The sequence below is a fragment of the Pleurodeles waltl genome, chromosome 7 (genome assembly GCF_031143425.1).
Source record: "Pleurodeles waltl isolate 20211129_DDA chromosome 7, aPleWal1.hap1.20221129, whole genome shotgun sequence".
NCBI classification, from domain to species: Eukaryota; Metazoa; Chordata; class Amphibia; order Caudata; family Salamandridae; genus Pleurodeles; species Pleurodeles waltl.
The window spans coordinates 1,449,403,438-1,449,428,556 of NC_090446.1; the positions used below are offsets into that span (position 1 = coordinate 1,449,403,438).

Consider the following 25,119-nt stretch of genomic DNA (forward strand, 5'->3'; position numbering starts at 1 on the left):
TCTCATTCTGACTCACTAATTTTCCCTGATTCACTCAGTCACACTCATTCCAGTTCACTCACTCTCACTCTCACCCACTCATTCTGAGTCACTCAATGTTAATCTTTCTCACTCAGTATTACTCATTCTTACTCATTCTGACTCACTCAATCTCACTCTGACTCAGACTCATTTAGTCTCACTTATTCTTCATCTCATGAACTCAGTCTCACTCTGGCTCAGTCTTACTCACTTTCACTTAGCCATTCAGTTCCATTGATTCTCACTCTTGCTCATTCTTAAACTTATTCTCTGACTTAGTAGAACTCCTCAGACTGTTTGATTCTTACCTTGCTTCCTGTGCAGTTCCCATTTGGACTCCTGCTGCTTCTTTCTGCTTTGAGCGCTGGTGCATGACATTGAAACACAAAAAGATGATGAACGGAGTGCTGAAACATTAAAACACTCACACTTAGTCACAGATTTGTATTAAATCGATCCTTCTTTTGCTCACAATGCCATCCCGACTTGGACCTAGCCATATGCAAATCAGTTTTGACCCTGCTCCTTGTGGGAACAGTGTAGCCCGAACTGCAAGGCCAGGTCCTCCCTGGATCGCAAACAAGCATCCAGGGACCGATTTAGGGATATCACCCCTCATCAGTCAGGCTACCTTGAATCCAATGGCACAGCCAGCTAAGGACCCACGTCTGGGCATACCTTGGCCACTTATGGCAAACATAGCAACACCAAAAGACATTGAAACCTTGAACCTGCTCAGATAAGTATTATTTGGGTTATCCAGGGAGAGAATGCTGGTGTTCAGGATAATGTATGAGTCTGCACTTCTTACCTGTCATATGTCCCTAATGTGCTGGTGCCACAAACATAACTGAATCTGGCTAAATGGAAGAGCCTACTGACTTCTCCAGAGACTCTGTTAAGACATCAATGATATAGCCAGCCAGAGTTCCAGACTCATTTCAACCAAGCTAGTGAACACCTCTGTTTCCAGTTTCCAGGCTGACAATAGAAACCAATGCCTCTGTGGTGGTGAGCTCCTGCAAATAAGAGTGCTCTGCAGAATATTCCTGTCCATCAGTCTGAACCTACACATAAGTAATGTCAGGATTGTATCTAGCCTTCAGTATGGGAAAATTATTTATCAGGGTGCCTTAGGAGCAGATCTGTATCAGCCGCAGAAGATTCAGTATGGCTAATGGGACTATATATAGTACACAAAGGACACTTGATTGTGCCTATGTGTAAGAGAAACAATAGAATCAACGTTAGAGAATCAATAATCTGAATGTATCTACTTCCATGACCATTAAGCAATCAAGGCAGTTTCATTGATAATTCAATATTATTTGTCAATTGATCCGTCAATTGAAAATTCAGCTGACGCTTGATTTGGGATATTATAACTTAAAAAAATGATAATGAACTCAGTTCTAAAATTGAATAATAATGAAGTGCCATTGTAGTCTATAACAAAATATCCGATGCCTGCCTTACCAGCATTAAATATCCCTATATCTCAATGGACTACTCCAAGCAAGGTTTCAGATTGCTCATTCATTCCTGTTCAACCAACATACTGATGATGCTGACATCTCGGGCCCCATATGTAACTCCAAATATCCCATATAATTTGACTACAATTAAATGTATTCGATAACATCCCTTGCCATTTTATTTAACATTTCAAAGTATCATCAAGACTTCAGATAAATGTTTACCATTTTGTATTCTGTGTTTTTATAATATTCATTACTTGTTATGTTTTGCATGAAATCATTCATTCATCTTGCAGGTCCCATCTGTCAAGAAAACAGTCACTACGAGGTGTGCGCCAGTGACTGTGCTGCCACTTGTCACGGCTTGTCTACTCCTGCTGGTTGCACGTCCACTTGCAAAGAAGGGTGCGCCTGTGATGAGGGCTTCCTGCTCAATGGTGACCAATGCATTCGGATCTCTGACTGTGGCTGTTCCTACAATGGTGTTTACTACAAGTCTGGAGAGGTATTCCTTCCCACTGCCCAATGCAGTCAGCAATGCACCTGCAAAGATGGTGGAATTGTTGAGTGCAAGGCCTTCACCTGTGGCCCTAACGAAGAGTGCAAGGTGGTGGATGGTATCCAGAAGTGTGAGCCGGCTGGCTCTGCCATGTGTTGTGCCTCTGGTGACCCTCACTATCGGTCATTTGATGGAGTCAACTTTGACTTCCAAGGCACCTGCACATACACCATGGCCAAAACCTGCTCTACAGACAATATCACTTTGACACCCTTTGCCGTCAGCGTGGAGAATGAAAAGTGGGGTAATGGGAGAGTGGCCACCACAAAGCTGGTAGCAGTGGAAGTTTACGGTTATACCCTCATTCTGGAGAAGGGTAAGACAGGAGTGATCAAGGTAAGCAAGAACCAAAACAGACCCCTTGATTCTTACTTTTTCTCCTTTCTGGACTTAGCTTTTATCTTCTGACTTTGTACCATTTTAAGACTCACCATTATTTATTACTTTTCTTCTCGAAAAAAAAATTAGACCCCCCCCTATTCCTACAACTTAAATTTATCAACTATGCATCCATGCCTACTTTGTAGTCAGTGGCAAATAACCTCCTCCGGGAGCTCAGGTTAAACAGGTCTAGAGTAGGAGGGAAGTCATCCTCCCATCTTTTCCCCAAGCTGTGGAACATACACTTTTAACCTTTATGGGTGTGACTTCTCACAGTACGTTCAGGAGGAAAAGGTAAAACATCTCCGATCTATAATGACTTTTAAAGGTCTGTGTCTCCTCCCCTACCCAACATTTCCTTCTCTTGGGACAGTGATAAGGAAGTCATTACTTATACATTCAAACTCAGTTTATCATCTTCTTCCCTTCTGGGAGTCACTGTGCCTATTTTCCCCAAACTGTAATATTTGACTTTGCTCGCTGCATACACCAACAGGCTTTTGGTGGTGAGCAAACCTTAGGACCACCAGAATGGGAGATTTTTTGTCATACGCCGTGGATGAAATAATCACGCAAGAAAATTGATTTAGAATTTATCCCACGAAAGATCAAATAAAAAATACCTGGCCTGATTCATGTATATGTAAGTTTACTATTTTTTTGGCATTCACAAACTACAGCTTAAATTTTACTAATTTAAAATTTACGACTGCGGAGACTCTGTAGTCGGGATGGAGATCCCCACCCATAAAAACATAAGATAGGCCTGTTTTTTGATGTGCAGAGTCTAAGCCACGAGTACGGAGTCTTCACACTCATAAAATCACTATTATTAAAGTTGAACTCATAGTTTGTGAATACCAAAAAATAGTAAACTTCCACAATCTTTACCTTTGTGAATGAGGCCCTTTGCTTGTGTATTGGGAATTCGTACTTTAAGACTTGTTCACTAACTTCAGCTATGCTTGCTCCTTCTCGCGCATGGTTTGCACCTTTATCACAGCTCTTGTGATATTAAACCTCAGGCGTTTCCCCATCTGATGCAATTAACCAGGTCAGGCTGGCTGCTGTGATCTACTTATATTTAGAGTATGCCATAAGTGATTCTGGAAGCTTTGACGCATTGTGTAGGGTAATGCTGTAGTACCCTTTATTAGAGCTCCTGGATCAGGAGATAGGTGGCCAGCATGAAGGCACTATAATGGGGAAATGACTAATGAGCAGTATACCTTGTGGATGTTCTACTTTCCATCATGCTGCCAGTGTTTGATTGCTAGGAGAATTGTATGGTCAAGTGATGGCGAGGACATATTCCACATCTAAAGTCAACCTTCATTATAATAGTTGTAGAAATAAATACGTGTATTGTGCAGTAAAAACATGAAAAAGATGTTCTGGAAAGATAATAATTTGATTTAAAATTATATTCTCTGTGAAATTAATGCCTGTTTGAAAACATTTCTTTCCCAGGTAAATGGCTTGTACCATAACCTTCCTATCAACTTAGAACACGGGAAGGTCAGAGCCCTTAAGTACGGTGTCAATTTCCTTGTGAAGACAGACTTTGGACTTAAAGTGGGTTATGACCTGGTCTACCATGCCACAGTCACTGTGCCAGCAACCTACAAGGCTGCAATGTGTGGTTTGTGCGGCAACTATAATGGAGACAAGACAGATGAATTCCTCCTCCCTGACATGCAGAAGGCTAAGGATGCCACGTCATTTGGCAGTGGGTGGAAGGTTCCCGTGGCTGGAGTCACCTGTGGGGAGGGTTGTGGTGGTTCTGGATCACCCTGCCCACCGTGCGATGAGAACAAGATGAAAGGCTACCAGAAGGAGGATCAGTGCGGTATATTCACTGCAGATGATGGACCATTCAAGGCCTGCTACTCCAAGATCAACCCCAAGGCTTTCTTTGACAACTGTGTCTATGACCTATGTGCAGGGAATGGAGACAGTCACATCCTGTGCCATAGCATCCAGGCCTATGTGACTGCATGCCAGACAGAAGGAATCACCATCAACGCTTGGAGGAGCAACTCTTTCTGTCGTAAGTCACTTTAAATTTGACACATTGTCACATAAAGACAGGAGTAAGTAAAATAATTGAAAATACTGTTGTATACAATTTGTTCTAACTTAAAAGAAGATTTTCTTTAAGCTACAGCAAACTCTGCCCATTATTTGACTTCCTAGTTCTGTACATAGCAGGTGTCATTGGGGAGGACAGCAGTTCTGAGTGAGCTCTGGTTGAGCTATCACATTGCCCACACCCAAAATACACAGGCAAACATGTTCTATTGAGAATCTCATAGGCAGGAGTAAGCAAAGGTGTGAAGTTTGTATCTTGAATTTCTCATGATGTTCACAAATGATAGGATGCTTAACCATAGTTAAAAAAAGGTTCAGCATTTGGGTTTTCACATTAAATCTGTCACTTGTTCCCCTTCGGGCAATTTCAAGAAAAAAATACATTAATTCAGAACCAAATTGCTGAGGAAAACTGCATTAAAATTAATTTACGAGCAAAAGTCACTCACATTTCAGTGTCAACTAGCAATTGTGGGATTCTATTACCAGTCTGCAGAATAAAACTAAAATAGGGCATTAACATAACAAAGCAAGAAACACTGAGAATTACATGTGGGCCAATGATAGGAACCTGCACAAGACTTTGCCCACCCCTAACCGTAGACACGCTTTGACCTAACCCAAAAGCATGTTCTGATACACCAATCACACAACAGTAAAGATCAAGAAACAGGAAGTGATAACACTGAAGTAAACTGGGAGAAATGTTGCAGCCCCCCTCTCTTAAGTTAGACAGTCCCTTGCATGCTACTAGAATCCCATCCAGTTTTTTTGCAACTTGTATTTCAAGAGTTTGAGCTTTGAATCGATGTGTGCTGGAAAATGAAGATCTAGCTGACCTGTATTTGTCAACCCCGGTGCTGGTAGCCAGTAGGCAATCAATGAACTCATGTGTGCTCAGACGAGGCGATTAGCACACACGTGGTGGATTTGATGAAGATTTCTGCCTCGATCTGAAACATCTACCTCAGCTGGTTAACCTGACGGTGCAGTTGTTCCAGTTAGGGGAGCGCGGTCTAAGTGATGTAATGCCTCCATGGACGTATCACACGCAAAGTAAGCAGGGGCAGAAGTACACATTGGGTATTCATCTTCGTCACCAGCAGCAGATGGCAGCGAAGAGGTCGCCAATATCATACTTGATTTCTATGTGACATATTAGATTTGGAATTGACACGAATTGAGATCGGTTCAGAAATATGTCTCGGGGTGCAGCAGATGTCAGACTGCGGTGTTGGTTGAGAGTTGTGGACTTGCCTTCAGGGTATCTTTTTGACACAAGATCTGTGCAGTATCTTTTATTGTGATAGCAGGAAGTAGACAAACACAAAAGTGGTATCTGGTGACCAAGTGAAAGTAATACATACATGCATGTCTCTAGGGCGCCCAAAGGATCACTTCTAGTCGTAGGAGCCAGCCTGCCATCTTACCGTGAAAGGGTAGGAGTGAGATTCAGTGAACACACACCGACTTCTAAGAAGAAAGGCAGAAGCGCAGGAAGGAGATGCAAATAAAGTGCTGGCAGATAGAGATCACCTAGTCCGTCCACTTGTTATATGTTAAACTTACATCACTTGGCCTTTCTTAGAGAATGTCTAAATACCTGATGAAAGCTTGCATCATAATTAACTTAGAATCCTTCCTTTTAATTTTTCCCTCCCCTTAGCCAGAAGATTTTCCTTGCATCGCACAATTACTAACTCTCCTCGCAGACTCATATAGTTAGTTGAGTGATAGAGACACAAGCAGGACTGAAACTGGAAAAAGAAGGTTCATTCTAAGGCAAGAGTTGTGTACAGCCATCTCATCAGCATCTTAAAGACAGGGATGCACAACACGAATTGCAGAGTACTTGCTGGCAACTCAACAGCAAGAGGAATTTTGGATCACTTCAGGTGGCCTTGTCACAAGGTATTTCCAAGTGCAAGCACCGCATGACTAGGTACCAACAGAATGTGTTCAACAGACATACATTTTCATGAGATAATCAGTAGTCTTGCCCTATGTTAGGTTAATGGATATTTTTTAAAGCTTAATTGCGCTATTGAAGAATCACATCAACACTATTACTTAAAAAAATAAATTACTGTGTAAGGCCCAAGGGCTAGTTCCAAAACATGCCTTAGACAGGAAAAATATCCAAAAGTCCACCAACATCCACCAGGGCACAGCAGATATGATATCTATATTCTGTGGTGGATCCATAGGTTGGGTTTAGGGATGTTGTGCCATACTGATCAAATAAGTGTCATCATCATACATGTAGAAATATGTTCCATCTTGAAAAACTGTGGCTCTCATAAAAAGACATATTATTTGAAATCACACGTAACTGTGAATTGAGGACGTAGCCCTTGACAACTGAGGTCACAGACTCTAAGATCCATGCGCATTTATTTTCGTTAATCACTGGTATGAGAAACTCCTATCACTTTAGTTTATGGTAAAGTTTAATTCATCTAATTTTGTCCCAAGGATGAAAACTCGGTTGTGTGTGAATAAAACAGCCCCAGGAGTAACTGTATGGTTTACCCAGCCTCTGTTGGGGTATAGCTTCCTTTTGGAATTCATTCCATTCTTGTCCAAGCCCAGATCCAACCTGAGGAAGGAGGCAAAATACAAACAGCCACACCTCATTTCTGTTGCTACATTTACTACTCTAAAGTGGTAGCAGTCGAGACAGCTCAATTTATACTAGTAAAAGTGTAGGGTTGAGTAATATTGTGTGAAAGCAGGTGCACAGGTTATGAAAAATAACATTAATCTTACACCGTATCTATTAGTATTGGACTTAACATTTGATAAATTGACCATATCTTTCCTTTCCTTAAGCCCTGGACTGTCCAGCTAATGGTCACTATGAGATTTGTGCAGATGCCTGCACCACAAGTTGCGCACAAATCTCAGACACCTCTACCTGCCCAACTACCTGTGCTGAAGGCTGCGAGTGTGATGATGGATTCTACTTTGATGGCCTCAAATGTGTGCCCATGGATGAGTGCGGCTGCTTTGAAGATGGAAAATACTATAAGGTAATTCTAAACTCCAGCAAAACCAAAACTTAAAGATGGGCCTTTGACTGCTAAACTAATTGTAGGTAAAATAGTGCTAAAATAGCTGAGTAAAATGAGTCATCTATTTTATCTTACTTTTACCTTTACCTCAGTATTCTTCTTTCAAGCGAGTGCAATATATGTATATTATCATGGAGTTTTGGCTACCATTTGATGTGAATGTGACTCACCACTCTATACATGCTTAGAGCTAGTGAAGGCCAGAGCCATAGTACACCAAGTGGGCAGTACTCATTAGTGATCTTCTGAAAGGAGAGGCATGAATGGGTCCTACTACTTGATCCTGAAGTTAACTCTGTGAACGCAGCTCATTAATTCAGAGGTGACATTTAATTCTAGCATTAAAAGTCAGAAACACTGTTTGATGAGCTCTCAGACTCTGATGACTGTATACTATCCGTTAAGTATCTCAGTGATGCAACAGTGAATAGGCTACGGACATCAATCATGGAGGACAGGAATGCCTGAAAAAAAACGTGACTCCTCTGTCATCTTACTGTATTGCTGTAGTGCAGGTGAGTGTATGGCCAGGTTTTTCATTCTGTCTCTGATCTCCACAGCTTTTAATAGCAAAGAAGGGGATTTGGTAAATGTATGTGTATTTTCCTCCTTTGTAGACATGGAACACAGCTCTTCAAACCTTTTCTAACATATATTGTCCCCTCCTGCTCTGGCTGCCAGATCCTGATCTCCAATCTTCTGAAAATAGAGGTGTAGCACAAAATGATGGGGCTCCTGGCAGAACTTGTTGACGGGGCCTGAGGTTCCTAGATCTCTCAGATATCCATTTGCTGTATGCTTGGACCCCCCTGGATCTCAGGTACTGCATTGGCCTACCTAAAGCCCCTGAATCCTCACACAATGTAGTGCCGTTGCCTCCCCCAGCAGTCGCAGTAACCCACCAGAGCAAATGAGGAGAACATGTGCCAGCCTCACAACTATTCCTGAATCTTGGTGAATCCCAGAAAAATCAGACATTTGCTTCCAAACACCCTACACAAGTGATTTACAGCTTTACATGCTAAATATTTGTGACTCAAGACTAGAGATCCTACCCACACATCTTTATGCTTCAAAGTATAGTCATAGGTTTTGCACGTTTGACATTCTAATGATTGGTTCGGGGTAGTTTGAACCTTTGCTCAGAGCCCAAAATCATATCCTTAATCTACTGTGAGTTCAGATTCGTCCAGCTCTGCTGTAAGCACATGGTAACTTTAATCAAATCATCCAAGGATACAGAGAATGGCAGCTCCAGCTAGTGGGTCGCATTTCTAAATTTTCTGAACTCTCATTGTGAGACAAATTGACATGGGCTCAATTCTTATGGTGTGAATTTGAGAGCAAGATATGGTCACATTGCACAAACCTCTGGCTATGCTGCACATGCCAACATGCCCTAATCAGAGCGCTAACACTGAACAACTCTCCCTTTCCCATAAATAATACCTGCCACTGAAATACCCCAAACCTTCCTCTTTATTATTTGCAAATTCCAGTTTAACTTCTTGTCTTTCAGCCTATATACCCTTCTATCTCTCTCTAATGCTCCCTAATGTGTACCACGCCTGTCTGCTACTAGACCTGGCCAACTTTCCAATTCACGTTTTATTCTCTCTCTCCCCTTCGTCCTTCTACAGTTCATTTTCCTTGTTAACCAAATTCTTCCTTGGAGCCCTCACACCAGTTCTTCTTAGCCACAACATTTACTCCTACAATCCTCCCTGCTTCCCAAACTGCAGCCACCAGCACCTTCACCCTGTCAGGGCAATAGTAGCAGTGAGCAACTGAGGCTTGCACATTCGGAGATTTAACCAGGCAAGCATGGCAGCCATGCACATCATTGTATTCAGATCCTTGCCTCTCCCAAGACTCCTTGCATGGAGTGGACAGTACCCTCACATCTGCCCAGGACTGGTTGGGGTAGGAATTGTCATGACCCACTTCTTAAGCAATAGAGTGTAACTTTATTAGGGAGCCAGATGGGCTCACATTGTACAAAAATGTGGCTGTGCTGCTAATAGTTCTCAAACAATGAGATAGCATTGATTAAACTATCACTTTACCACCCTTGAAATACCCAACCCTTCCTCTTTGATATTCACTACGTCCAATATAACTTCGAGCCTGTATACGATTCCGCAAGGCGCTAATTCTTCATGATGCTTGTCTCCTCTTAACCTCTTGTTTGTACTGCCTCCTCCCCACATTCCTCCACCCTGGACTCATCCACCAGCCATATATTACCTCTGTCACCTTCTCCAAATAGTGCACCCCATCAACCCATCGTGCTGAAACAACACCAGACAATCATGCGCTATACAGAGGCACCAAAAGCATGCTTTGTTGTAGTTCAAAGAGTCTCCAAATGGGTCCTTTCTCCCTGCAATCCCTACTACTCCACGTAGGACACCATTGAAACAGGTGTTCTGAAATCGGTAGACCGATGACCATATGTCATGTTGCTAATGCTAACTTGGGTGTCATGAACTGCAGCCAGTTTGTTCTCCAGTTCTATGACTTTGCAGGGTTCACACTCCTGCACAACCTAAATTCTTCATCATAGTGTAACCACGGTAACAATCCGAAGCTAGTACTGGCAATTTGTATCACTCCAGGTACTTGAATAATCCTACACTACTCCTTTCACAAATGTTGCTGCCATAAACTGTGAACGTTACAGTTCAATTGTCTATATTTGTTGGCACTATTAGGAGCTTGCCGACCTCCCCCACCTTTGCATTTGATCCTTCCTTACACTTCATCTCCCTGTACAACAGCTTGAAAATATCTATATGCCCATAAGCCCAAGTCATCTCTTTTCTGCTCAAAAGCAAGTGCCCTCCTCATGCATCCGCCACCCCGATATATGGCAGCTTCATTACCTTGCCCTCCTCTTTATTCCCAACTCTTCCTCCTCTGTACCTCAGCCTTTGACATCACCAGCTGTCTTAAGTCTGCATTCTTCTCCCATCCTGTTCTTCTGCGGTGCAATTAGCTCCCTGTGTCCCATTTTTGTCATCTCAGCGCCACCCGACTTGCTCCTCTGAGTCCCTGAGCTCTATGAAAATTTGCTGTTCGTTAGGGTCAATTAAGCACAGCGGGCAGACTCAGTGACATACATCAGCCCTCTGTCACCAAGAAAATGAGGGTCAGGCATGTACCATCGGGGCATGTAACTATTCCCAAAGTATATGAAGCCTGTCAGCATATACCCAGGCATTTTAGTGTGGCAGGGTTCCCCTCTAACAACAAATCCCTTATTTACAAAAAGTAGAGGTTGGATACCAAGTAACAGGGCATCTGGCAGCAGAATGACATGCGTTCTGTAATAATCAAATCTTGAATTTGTGTTGTGATGGTCATTAGCAAAATAGGTCTTCAAATGAAAATACTTAGCTGAAAGGAAAATGAAACTCGAAAGCACTGGTTGTGGACATTGGCCTACCAACACTGCAATCCCACGCAAAAGGTATTTGGTATAGAGATCTTGATGCAGACGATAGTCCAAATACTCTTATTTAAAATTTGTTCATTACAAACACTTGGCTTATTGGTTGCCTGATTCTATAAGTGTTGAATATCATTGAAATGTAACTTTAAATAAATATTCTTGTTAACAGCCCACAAAAGGGCGTAAATACTTTTTCAACCCCATGTGTAAAAGTGTATTTTTCTTCTTATTTAAAATTGGAAGGAACTTTACAAACAAATTGACTTTTCAATTTCAAATTGTTGTCAATAACACATTCGCCAAAAAAGCTATTAAGATACTCAGTAGTTAGGGGTTGAGAAACCCCTCTTCTTCTAGGGGTGGAGAATAGGGATTTTTTTTTTTTTACATTTACTGTCAGATGATCCAGCCAATGAACAAAGTAGACAACCTTGTTATCTGTACCAGCAAAGGAATATAGTCTCACAGCACTGTTGTCCGTTTGAGTATAACGTATTGTTCAAAGCTCTAACCACTTATTTCACCACCCAGCCCTACCAGAAGATCCTGAATGAAAACTGCACTGAGGTCTGCACCTGTAGCCCAACCAAAGGTGTAACATGTGAGCCTCACAGCTGCAACAGTGAAGAAAAATGTGCAGTCCTAGAGGGAGTGGTGTCTTGTGTTCCTAAAGGTAAACAGAAAACCATGATTTCTTATCGTACACTTTTTGAGACTCTCCAAAAGAGTGTAGCCTTAGAAGAGGTTGTATTTTTTTTAATGAGGATAGAGGACAGAATAGGCGGCAACTGAGAAAAAGGATTTCTGGGTTTCAGCTGTGGGAGTGGATTGAGATAGTAAGTGTATGCTGTTCTTCGCATATATCTGCAAGATGATTACAACATTTGTAATTGCATTTGTTTAATCAAAGGCGACGTCAGGAGTGTTGTATTTGGTGTGCGAGTCATGGTTTATGGGGCTGGTGGACAAATTATGGATTCTCATCCTCACCATAACTTGTGAATTTCAGGTGCTCTTCGGATTTAATGCGTAACCAAAACTGCACTTTTCATTTTTAAGTGAATATATGTACTCTGTAGAGTCTGAGATGAGACCTGTGTTTGTTTTATTTTTCCAGACTTTTTGCATTGTTTTATATTGTTTAGTGGTTCTAAGTCATAACATATGATCAGAAGGGGTAAGTGTGAGAAATTTAAAGATGCATTGGCAATATAATGTGGCAAAGCAATTTTCCAATGTTCTATATTACAGTAACTGTGCCGAGGAGCTCCAAATGGAGACCTTAGTGTAATATAGTAATTTTCATATCAGTCCTGTGCTTAGTAAAAACATTTACTTTCAAACTATCACTCCCTGTGGTTATTAGGCTGCAAACATGTTTACTTTCATATGACAATAAGATCAAAGCATAGAAAGTGCCTTCTGGATGTAAGATATCAATTATATTGGTTAAAGAGAATGGTCACATTTTGCCTAGATTGAAAGGTGTGTCAAATAGCATACCACAAACATTTTTTGGGTAGCTCTATTTTCCTGCAAAATTATTTGCTATACTTCTCTCTCAGAAGTGGTTTTGCAAGTTTTTTTCACAGCACAACTTAAAAAACTTCAAACACTTCGAAAAAGAATACAACATTTTGAGTAAAACGTGACGACTATGGTTGTCTGTGCCTCCATAGCCACCACCACAGGTTGCACCCACAACCAGGACCTTCCATGCTGACCCAAAGGCTGCAACATTTGCATATCGTAATATCACAGGAAAGAGTAACCTTAATTTAACTCTTTTCTTCAAATGGGAAGTTATTCCCACTTGAAATCAAAATTAAGTCCAGTAAAAGACTTTATGATCTCTGAAAGTTTCTAAGCAACCATCTGAATGTTCTACGTGGGCAAAGATTGCCTGAACAAATTAGCAGGTAAATGCGGTCACAAAGATGTTTTTTTCTTCTGAAAAATATTTTAGCTTATCTGTTTTTTACCTGCATTTGTTTTAAACTTCACCAACATTTGTCAAGTTCATGATGTTACAGGAAACAAATTTCCCAAATTCACAAAATAAAAATAAATTAGTATTACATAATTTACATAATACATATCAATCAAATAATTCAATAAAAGTGATTAAAGAGTTAAATATTGTCTAGCTAACTTTCCATCCTATCCTCCCACAAACCCAACAACCTGTTACAACACTATAAATTACTGATAATAATTAAATAAAACATTCTAAATTATTTACAATTAAAATCTATATTTTTAAAACGAAAAAACATTTATATAAACCAGTTACACATACATGCAATATATCAATATAAACACATTAAATTAATTGATTAAAATATATTTTAACGACAATATCACTGAAAGCAATATTAGAAACATAAATGTTCTTTAAAATGATATAACTTACTTATTACTATGTTCTTGTCAATGATATTTGTGTGTTACAATATTTAATTTCCAATATTTATGTGTCCCGATGTTTAAGACTCAATATTTTGTCTAAACACCCCTGTAAACTGAGCATCTCTGTGGCTCTCCTGGCCCAATTTTGCCCATTGCTGTATATGTCAACTTGGATCTATATAATGATGGACTTTTCTGGAGCAAGGCAGAGATGAGCACCTGTTTTATGCTCCTTTTTGACGTAAAATTAATTTATTCCGCCCAATATTTGACTTTGAGCCTAATTTTTAGAGAGTCATGCACAGAAACAGTGAGTAAGGTTGCTGTTTCTGAGCTGTGCTGTCCAAAAATAAAGCACTAACTCACAGAAATATCAGATGAAATTAATTCACTTTACAGACTGCAGGCGCATAAAACAGGAGCTGCACCACCATAGTCCATCTTGATATGGCCAGTGGAGTCAAAATCTCAAAGTCGACATGAATCAGCAAATACACATTTCCGGGTAGTCACTTATAGGTTCTTACAAACATATAATAATTTTGTAGGTGTATTGTTGTCCACATACAATGAAAAGTACATGGAGTCAAGAGTAATGAAAAGTAAGAAGGGTAGCTTAAACCACCAAAGGAGGTCACATATACAACTGAACAACTTGTAAAATTCTAGAGTAAAATAGAAGGAAAAAAGAAACACAATTTTGTTGACTTAATAAGACAATAACAAATAACTATATTGTTATATTTTATGCAAATTTCGAAACAACGAAATATTTATTTAATTATTTTAAGCAAAGTAAGCACTTTTAGTTTAAATGCCCGCACATAATTGTCTTTGACTAGTGTGCATATATTTGGGGCATCAATTTGATTTTCATTTCAAAGTGGAGCACATCTGACAATATGTCAGTGTCTTAAGAGTAAATGTATTTACATGTGAAGTTTTAATTACTTTAATGACTTTTTTCAGATCCCTGCAAACTAGTAAAGTGTAGAACGAAAGAGACCTGCAAGATGCAAGATGGCAGCCCGGTGTGCGTCCCAAACACAGAATCCGTGTGTTGGGGCTGGGGTGACCCACATTACCACACCTTCGATGGAAGAAACTTTGACTTTCAGGGTACCTGCACTTATACCATGGCGAAAACCTGCGGTGTGGACGACACTCTGCCAGCTTTCAATATTATGGCTAAGAATGAAAATCGGGGCTCCACAGCTGTCTCCTATGTCAGCTTTGTGACAGTCCAGGTGTACGGGTTCAACATCACACTGGTTCGATATGAATATGGACATGTCAGGGTAAGAGTTTGTGAAAATTATCATTGTGCTGGGGTTTGGGAACATACATATTAAGTTATTTGGTGTGCTTTGGGAGCCAGTGGTAGTAATGATGACTGCCCACTCAGCGCAGCCTCATTCCACCTATCATGGTAATCCTGATTCATGAAGTTTGCATCCAAAATGGGATTCTGAGATTTGTGGAAATTACCACACTCTTGGGTCTTTGTCCACTCAATTTCTATGCCAGTCGTGTAACAAAACTTGAGGGGGCCCCCTGCAAAGTTAAAGGAGTCTCCCCTACCCCCCAGACTCACTCAGGAGACCTCAGGCTAGGGTACTGTGCTGAAGAGGCTCCCTCAAACTCAGAGCGCCCTGCCCCGCAGGGGCTGTGGGGGTCTTTGTTATGCTACTGTTCTGGGTTGTAAAACATGGCAGACGACATGCCGATAGTCACATATTCTGAGATATGGAGGGAACCACACAGTATTACAGTTTAACAGGAACCCTGCCCTCTCAGTAGATAATAGTAGCACTGTCCACCTAAATGTTGCCAGCAACAAACAAAAAGAGCAATTATTTGCTGTGAGTGACACTGGAGCCTAAAACGTTCCAAGTAAAATTGCAGAATTGTATGTTAACAGGAATACTGTATGCAGGTGCTGTTGAACTCACTACACAGCAGTCTGTTTTCTATTGCCACATTTCACAAGCTCCTCAGGGCTTATCAGGAACATTACCACATGCGCTAACTCAACATCCTTCTGTAGCGACCTGATGGACTGTAGTCTCTGATCTTGTTTGCACTTGTCGTAAATGTTTTAGGCACAAGTGAGTGAGGATATCCATTTTTAGACTAGCTTCCACACTTTGAAGGCCACTTGCAGGCATAGAACAGAATACTATTTTAAATATTTTAATTCAAAAATGTAATAGCCTTATTATCAACTACCAAAATACCATAAAGGTACGCATGAAGTAAGTATGGATTTACTACACTTAATTCCACATCTATGTACCGTGATGATTTATATATCATCAAGGTACAAAGATGTGGATCCAGGAGTAGCAATTAGAACATTAGAATGTTGAGAACTCCGTTGAAAACAATAGAATAGTTCCAGGTTTATAATGACTGGTATAAACTAGGAGATCCAACAATCCAATGTTTTTCTTTCTGTTTCTCTCTTTTTAAATTAGAACGTGCTACCTTTATTGGGTTGAATTGTTCTAATAGCCTTATAGCCCTTTTACTGCAGGCTATACCAGTTGTTAAAGGCCCTCTACCTCGCTACAGGTCCTAGCCCGCGGCTCAGGCCCACGACTCAGGTGCAGGGCCTTTAACAACCGGTGTAGTCCTCGTCAGCATGGCATAATTTCTGGCTTTCTTTTCCCACATCAGCCTGGTCATACTGCACTGTCTGTTTACTGTAGTCTTTATTTTGTCTTCTTTTTTAAAAACAATAGAATGAATTGTTAAAAAGAAGTAAATATAGTAAATAGTAATAATAGTCTCTGAATTGCATTTCTTTTACCTGGGTAGTACGGCTGCCTTGTTTCACCGGTAAACTCTTTCTCAGAAGTATATATGTATATTTTGCATATATATATACTTCTGAGAAAGAGTTTACCGGTGAAACAAGGCAGCCGTACTACCCAGATAAACATGCAATTCAGAGACTAGGGGCAAACTTTTCCTCAAGCTTTAGCATGTCCCTGTTTTCTGTATTAAGGGACAAATTTATCAACATTTCACGCAACACAGCAAGCCACCTTCCTGCGCTGTATGAAAGTTGGAGGGCAGGAATATGCTGTATTTAACATTATACCGCAAATTCCTGCTCTCTGCCTGCGCTGGCAGATAAATTGTTGCCTAGCACCAATACGTAAACCCTTGCACCATGCTGCAAAGGTGGCTGTATTACAGGCAGGATTGTTTTTGTACAGGGAGGGGCACCGTCCTGCACAAATGCAATCCTTCGATGCATGCAAGACATGTAGAAAAAGGAAACAACTAAGGGAAATAAACATATTTTTCCTCATTGCACCTCCCCTGGTGAGGCATAGCATTCTGGCGCATTCCCAGGTCTATAAGTATTGGTAAATCTGGGAATGCTTCAGAATCAATGGGTGGATTTGTGGGAACACCCACACTTTGACCATGGAACGCCTTCCTGGGGCAGAGAAACAGAAGGCAGCAACCTGTGTGGTGCAAGAACAACACAGAATGTTGATAAATAGTGTCTATCACTGTGGACTTACAGAGTATACTGAGAAATGGAGATAAAAAGGTTGTACCAGATTGCAGAATGCTGTCTTTTCACATGTGCTGCTTTGGTGGTTAGGTAACAAACTACCACTTAAGTTAGAGATGGGAAACATCCTTTTTTATGACTTTTTGTTTCCGAAAGTCGTGGTTAACGAAAGCGCAACAACGCTTTTTTTAACCACGACTCTGTTTTTTTTGTGCCTTAACTACGTATGTTCTGAACAACGAACATGCGTGGTTAAGGTACAAAGAAGGGAGTTGGCGAAGGTAAGTGGTGGGTTTAGGTTTTGGGGAGGGGGTGGGGGGTCAGGGGGTTTTAGGTTTTGCGGTGGGGTTTGGGGTGTGGGGCGTTTTTGGTTTTGGGGAGTGGGTGGGGGGGTCAGGGGGTTTTAGGTTTTGGGGTGGAGTTTGGGGGTGGGGCGTTTTTGGTTTTGGGGAGTGGGTGGGGGGTTAGGGGGTTTTAGGTTTTGGGGTGGGGTTGGGGGGTGGGACATTTTTGGTTTTGGGGAGTGGGTGGGGGGTCAGGGGGTTTTAGGTTTTAGGGTGGGGTTGGGGGTGGGGCGTTTTTGGTTTTGGGGAGTGGGTGGGGGGTCAGGGGGTTTTAGGTTTTGGGGTGGGGTTGGGGGGGTGGGACGTTTTTGGTTTTGGGGAGTGGGTGGGGGGTCAGGGGGTTTCATGTTTTGGGGTGGGGCGTTTTTGGTTTTGGGGAGTGGGTGGGGGGTCAGGGGTTTTAGGTTTTGGGGTGGGATTGGGGGGGTGGGGCGTTTTTGGGGAGTGGGTGGGGGGTCAAGGGGTTTTAGGTTTTAGGGTGGGGTTGGGGGGGTGGGGCATTTTTGGTTTTGGGGAGTGGGTATGGGATTAGGGGGTTTTAGGTTTTGGGGTGGGGTTGGGGTGAGGGATGTAGGGTGAATGGTGCCTATTGCTAATGATTCAGAAACGCCTTTACAACTAAATATCGTTGTTAAGGCATTCGTGGTAAAATCATTAGTAGTAGCAACGAGGTCGGTGTTCCGACCTCGTTGTTAAGGCAGTAGTTGTTTTTTAAGTCGTTGTTTCGTCGTACAATCGTTTGAGATGATTATGACATGGGATGTGCATCCACGTTTTTTATTTGTAAAGTGCATGTACACCAATAGGTTTCCTGACACTAAAATGGTGTGAATGTCAGCAGATTGAAATCAGTTATAAAAAGCCACCAGGAACAGGCCTTATGTGCATGTTTAAAGGTTAAAACACTTGGGCCCATAATTATACTTTTTTAGCGCCGCATTTGTGTCATTTTTTTATGCAAAAGCGGCGCAAACTTACATAATACAATTGTATTTTTGTAAGTTTGCGCCGCTTCGCATCAAAAAGCGGCGCAAATGCGGCGCTAAAAAAGTATAAATATGGGCCTTGGTTTGGCTTTGAGTGTGGGATGCAGTTTATTCCATAATTTGGGGGTTTCAGTCATTAGACAGATATTGGGTTATTTGTATGTTACTTGGTGTGTTACCTTGAAACAACATTTTATTGAGCATTATAAGTTATTTATGTATCATAGATAGAAAATGCAAAATTGTATGTGACCTAACTTTAAATCTATATATAATTTAGCTGCATCATTATCTGTTGATCGACTCTTTAATCTGTTACCTTATAATGCTCCTTTGCAGGTCAACAACCAGGAATCCCTTTTGCCTATTACATTAAATGGTGGCAAATTGCAGATTTATCAGAGTGGGACCTCTGTGTTCCTTCAGACAGATTTCACCCTGAGGGTCATTTATGACTGGAACTACTATTTACAAGTCTATCTGTCGAGCAGCTACTCTGAAAACATTTGTGGTCTGTGCGGAAACTACAATGAGGATCCCATCGATGACTTCACCACTCCGTCTGGGGACCTCGCTCCCAGCCCTATTGACTTTGGGAAAAGCTGGATGGTGGATGATGGAGACCAGCTCTGTTGTCACAACTGTAATGGGAAGGTCTGCAACCCAGGCACAATCCAGAAGTACAAGGATGATGCTGTCTGTGGCTTGCTCACTAAGCTAGTGGATGGCCCCTTCAGAGAGTGCCACGCAGTGATAGACCCCACGGTGTACATGGATAATTGTGCCTACGACATGTGCATGAATGATGGCTACATGCAAATCTTGTGCAATGCCCTGATCGCGTACACTGATGCCTGCCAGAGAAAGAACGTGCATATTTACGAATGGAGAAAAATTGCAAAATGTTGTGAGTATATTTATTAATGCTAAAGGTGGAAAATGAGGCCAGAAATTGGGGAATGCCACCCTCTTTTATTTATGAAAATATGGACTTAGACCTCTGTAGCAGTGACATCATAAATATTAAGGTCATCACTACACAAATTACCCTGAAAAATCAATAGAATTACATAGGTTAGTGCAACAGTTTCAAACACACACACATACACACACACACCCACGCACAAACATGCACTCTACTCAAACCAAGTCACATCATGGATGCAAACACTTCCTTGTTGAAGTGTTGACAGCCAAACAGATCTTAGCACGAGATCGGGAGGGGTTGTGAATCCTTTGCGTCCCTATATATACAAATTTGTGTTTTCTTCAAGTTCTCAAAAACTACTGAACGCATCTACACCAAATAACACGGAACATCCCAAAACTTTCCAGACAGGTTGCCAGTAGGTAGTTATAGTTCAGACTTAGTTTGCATATGAGTATAGGTTACAATACACAAGGACATATTCACTTTGATTGATGTAGTTATTACGGTTTTGATTATTAAAGATCACGTCAGGCATGCCACATGTTTTAATAAATAAAAAATGTTAGCATAGTTGTTGTTTATTAGAATACTGTGGGGAGGCAGAGAGCGGGGGCACGGACTCGGATAATTGAGGGCACGGAGAAGGATGCAGAGGCAACAAATTGACTATGCTGGGCAGGTGGGAGGGGCTGTGGCAGCACAACGGACGATGGGGGGCAGGGCAAAGGGTGGCAGGGGCAACAAACCTGCCAGGCAAGACAGGCAAGAGAGGCTGTGGCAAGATAACACACCATTGAGGGCAGAAGGAAAAGGTACTGGCAATACAACCATACATGCCAACAGACCCGCTTCAAGCAGGAGACTCCCAATGTTTTTAAGCCCAAAAGGGTTTTATTTTATCTGTCTCCTTTCTAAAATCTCCTCCATGGAAAGCAACAGGGAAGTGACAGGGCCCTGCAAATGGATAACAGAGAGCAGAGGGGAAGGAGGCAAGGGCAGCAAGCTAACCATACCGGACAGATAGAAGGGAAAGTTGCAGCATAATGGACCATGAAGAGCAGGAGGGAGGGGACAAAGGCAGGGGCATGACAATGGACCAGACAAGGCAGGAGGGAGGGGATAGGAGCCTGAGCATGGAAAATGGAGGGCAGGGGGCAAGGTGGCAGGAGCAGCAAGCTGACCATGGAGGGCAGAAGGGATGGGCAAAGGAAGCACAACACACCATTGAGGGGAACAATGAGACTATAATGGCATAGACACAGACAATGGAGGGAAGGTGGGAGGGAGCCAGGGGAAGCAAGCTGACCATGCAGGGCAGGTGGGGAGGTCTGTAGTAGCACAAAAGACCATACATGGCACGGGGAAGGTTTGTGGCAGCACAACAGCTATGGTGGACAAGAGGGAGGGGGCAGGGGCATGCAAAAAGGACCAAGGAGGACAGAAGGGAGGGATAGGGACAGGACAGGGACAAGAGTGGGATCCACAACACACCAAGCAGGGCAGGCAGGAGGAGCAGTTGCTGCACAACAGAGAATGGAGGACTGAAGGGACAGGCAGAAAAATGGACCATGGAGGACAGGAGGGAGGGGATCGGGGAATGGAACTCAGACAGGCAGGTCAGAGGTAGCAGGGACAAACAGCAGCCATCTGACCATACTGGGCAGGTGGGAGGGGCAGTGGCAGCTCGACAGAAGAATCATAGTACATAGGAGGGGCAGTGGCAGGTCCATGGAACAAGGTAGGCAACAAGGAGGGATCAGAGGGCAGGGAAAGGAGGGTAGGGGCAGCAAGCTAAGCACAGAAGCTTAACAGAAGGGCAATGATGGGACATAGAATTGGGAAGCAGAGGGCAGGAGGAGTGTACAGAGACCTCAAGCGAAATGGAGGGGGCTGGTGTATGGACTCAGACAACAGAGTGTAGGGAGGAGGTGGATGGGGCATCAAGCTAACTGTTCAGGGTAGGTGGGGAGGGTAGTTTCAGAACAACGGCCTGCAGAGCTGTAATGAGGTAGCAGGGTCATTGACTTGGACAATGGAATTCCATGGAGGAGGCAGAGCAGGATCCGGAAGTTTGAGTGGAGCCAGCACAATGCCAGGCCCTACGTCCAACCCCCCTCCCACACACAAGGATTGTGAGGGACATCCTACTTAACATTAAAAATCCTAAAAATTCACTGAAAAAACAAAGGTTACAGGGACGCTATAGTTGGAAATATAATTTTTTTAAAACAACAATTCAAGAAATAATCTAAGGGTACTAGGAGGTACGCGCAGGACTTGATGCAGGGGACTCTGGTCAGCTCCTTTGTCCCTGTAGCTTACAGATGTCCACTCCTGGAATTGCAGAAGTGAGGCAAAGTCCTTCTTGTGGTGAAGCCCAGAGTGCGCAGCTGGTGCAGGCCTTGTGGGTGCAGTCCTTCAGGTGCAGACCACGGGTTCAGAAGGGCAGTCCTTCTTCTCTAGTACTTTCTTCTAGCAGGAACCTGAATTGCTGGGCAGCCCTGCCATATGTATCCTTGCTTCTGGGTTGGCAATCGGGGGCACCCCTGACAAATGGAATGCAGGGTGCCACCTTCTCAGATGACCACTTCCTGCGAAGTGTGTCAGAAATAAATCCCGGAAAGCAACATCCTTTAAAACTCCAACATGGAGAAAATACCTCCTTGAAGATTACATCTGGCTGAGCCAACGCACAAGTGTGGCTAAGTTTCCCTAACACTCCCCTTCCAGCCCCTCTCCTAATCTAATTATTGGGACTCCTATCTAGCTGGGGGAACACGAAATGGGGGAAGTCCAGTTTCTGTCCCAAGTGGCTTTCCCTCCTTTGAGAACCAGTTTGGCTACTCTACCCCCATCCTGCTCTGCCATCTGCTTCATCAGTTCTCCACCAATGAGATGCTTCCTTTGTTTCATCCCAGGTCACTTGGCACAATATTAAGGCAGCTTGGCTCATGCTGCCAGAGACTGACCAGTCAGGAGATGGCAGTATAGGGCTGATTTTGGCAACTTTTTGAAAGAGTTCTAAAACTCTTTCTCTGTACTAGTTATATTAAATCCAACATTGGCAAGTTGCTGGATTTATTCAAACATTTATATTTTTATACCAATCATGACAGTTTTAGCTCTTTTCTAGCAGAAAAGAGACTTTATTATTTTTAAATAAAGCCTCCCCAAGTTACCCTTACGAGCTAATCCACTACAATGGGTAAAAACAAATGTGGCTTTTCCCTCACCTGGGCTTATAAAACGTATTTTATGAAGTCCCTGCTTATATTAAACCTGCACCCAATCTTTGGGGCACCTAAGGCAGGCTTTAGGGTTGACATATGTAAAAATAAGGTCGTTTCAAACTTTGTGAGTACTTTTAATTCCAAAGTCGAGTTTGGGGTTACCTTTAATGTAAAAGCAGCCAGCAAGGCAGTACTGCTGCCACAATTATACCAGCGTCCATTGCAGGGCACTCATTGGTGCCCTAACTACACTGGGGACCCTGAACCTACATGCCCTACCTTATACTAGTGACGTATAGGTAGGTTGTCAGAGCCAATTATAATTATGCCTAATTTGAATATACCACACAGCACTGGCCCTGGGACTTGTTAGGAGGGCCCAGGGCACAGTCAAAGTCACTAACTACCAGTATCAGTGAAAAGGTTTGGGGACGATCAGGGCCAAAAGGATGACTTTTTCACAGTTTTACACACACAAAACTACAGAAATTCAGCTGTTATAGTTATTTCAAGTAACTATAACTCATGCCCTAAGGTAGCTATAATTTGCGCCCTCACCATGTACTGCTAATTACCCCACATTACATGACTCATGATATCTTCAATGACATCATTGATAATATCACTGCCACTTTTGCAGTAAAATTATTGATGAGAAAACTATGCATGGGGAGGGCATAATGGATAACTGTATAATACGGTCCAATATTGCTGATGAGGGGAGCTGTTGATATCATATACCGGAAGGCTGAGTTGTTTGTAAATGTCACCAGAACCGTGAGTTCACTATAGGGAACCATAATACACATGTTACAGTTCATGTATTTTTTATTTTACATGGGTTTTTTGAGTAGTTAGTTTGAAAATGCTGTTTTCTTCAAATTGCAGCTAACAGCAGACAATGATTGGAATTAAAATATTTACCTTTCACGAATTAATTGTTGATAAAACAATAGATAATGGTGAGGGCCAATGGCTTTAAGTGATTCTGTGACTTCAACCTTTAGCACATAATTATGGATTTACAATCTTTGCCACGTAATTTGCAGATTTCATAAAAATGCTGTTTCTAGTTCAAAGGGATGAAGATAATACCGCTAAAGAAAGTGTTGCATTTGTTTATTCTGCCTCATACTTTAGATAATGTTGCCACATAATTTAGATAATTTTTACGACGTAATTCTAGAGGTCCCAACAATTCTAAATCTCTGTAAAGTAGTTATGGGGCTGTGATTACAATGATAAAACCCACAGCGACTAATCTTAAAAGTTTAATCTGAGACTACCTTATGAACGAATTCAAGCCATATTGATGACGACACTGTCTCCGTTTTGGATACACTGCAAAAACTTTTTATTTAGTCATGTGTCTCATAAAACCTTGAAGTTGACCACAGAGAATATTCAGAACTTGACTGCCAGCTGAGGCTGAATGATTGTCAAAATGATAGTTTCAGTATCAATACATTGGCTTCCAATTCAGTAATGAGTGAACTTCAAGATCCCAACCCTTATCAATAGAATTCTTTGTGAGTACACCTATGAATGCCCACGACAATGATGTGAGGTAATCCACAAGAAATTCACCTGAGAGCAGAAAATATACTAAACTTTAGTTTCCAAAATTAAGATGATCGGTTTCAGGAGGACTGATTGTATACCCTGCGTATATACTCAGTTCAAACTTTCTTTTTTTATATTTAAATTAAATGTTTAATTTCAAATATCTTGTATAGATCATGGAAAATACATTTTGTCCAATGTATGTAACTTACATTAGTATAATAACAAAGTAATAGGTCTGATTCAGAGTTGGGTGGTAAGAGAACATTCTGTGATGATTTATGGGGGAAATAATAAAAATAGACAAGAATCTACTCGTGAAACCGGCAGCATCAAAAGCCCCATCCTGAGTGCCCTCGTAAGCGCAACTCAGGTGCAAGTAGGAGTTTGCACCTGAATCGAAATTATAAGTATAGCAGAGAGGATTCAAGATGTAAAACTTTGTAGAATTTGTTAGGGGGAACCACTATAAAATTCTGAACAGAACAAGGGAAAATATCATACAGCATAATGCATGTATGTGTGTATGTGGTATTTATATGGCGCAAACCTAGTCAAAAGGCAGTGGAGAGATGCACATGGTCAAAAACTAATTTATGCTAAATTCCAAGGTGACAAATTAGGAACGGGGAGCTAATACCACAACAAGGAATTAACCCATCTGGTGGTTTCAGTGTTTACTGGGTGTGGTATTACATCCCCAAATACACAGCACTCATAATGCGGCCCTTACTCAGATCCACCAGTAAGTTCTCCTCATCTTCCTCCCGAAGTTAAAAGATCTTCCATTACTACACAACTCAAGCTATGGCCAACTTTAATTATCAATAAAAAGATAGTCCAAAAATATAGGCGAATATCTCTCTGAAATTATACAAAAAAGAAAGATAACTCACAAATTCCATCTGATAACTTTGTCTATAAATCAGACAGATTAGGCGTTTGATAGTTAGCATGCCACCCAATTCTAGATGACACTTCTCTGAATCCAACAAGAAATCGTTTTTCACATGGTCGAATACCACGCCAGTCTGGCTGAAGGAAGCTTTTGTAAGCTAAGCATTGA

At 41.8% G+C, this 25,119-nt stretch overlaps 1 protein-coding gene across 1 annotated transcript in view; it reads left to right on the forward strand.

The window, feature by feature from the left end:
- LOC138246473 (IgGFc-binding protein-like) overlaps positions 1–25,119 on the forward strand; it is a 292,884-nt gene that overhangs the window by 169,310 nt on the left and 98,455 nt on the right. The window contains exons 8-13 of the mRNA XM_069201110.1: positions 1,796–2,394; positions 3,910–4,489; positions 7,363–7,562; positions 11,590–11,731; positions 14,437–14,765; positions 18,669–19,236. Coding sequence (XP_069057211.1) covers positions 1,796–2,394; positions 3,910–4,489; positions 7,363–7,562; positions 11,590–11,731; positions 14,437–14,765; positions 18,669–19,236 — 2,418 coding nt within the window. The remainder of the gene's footprint in view (positions 1–1,795; positions 2,395–3,909; positions 4,490–7,362; positions 7,563–11,589; positions 11,732–14,436; positions 14,766–18,668; positions 19,237–25,119) is intronic.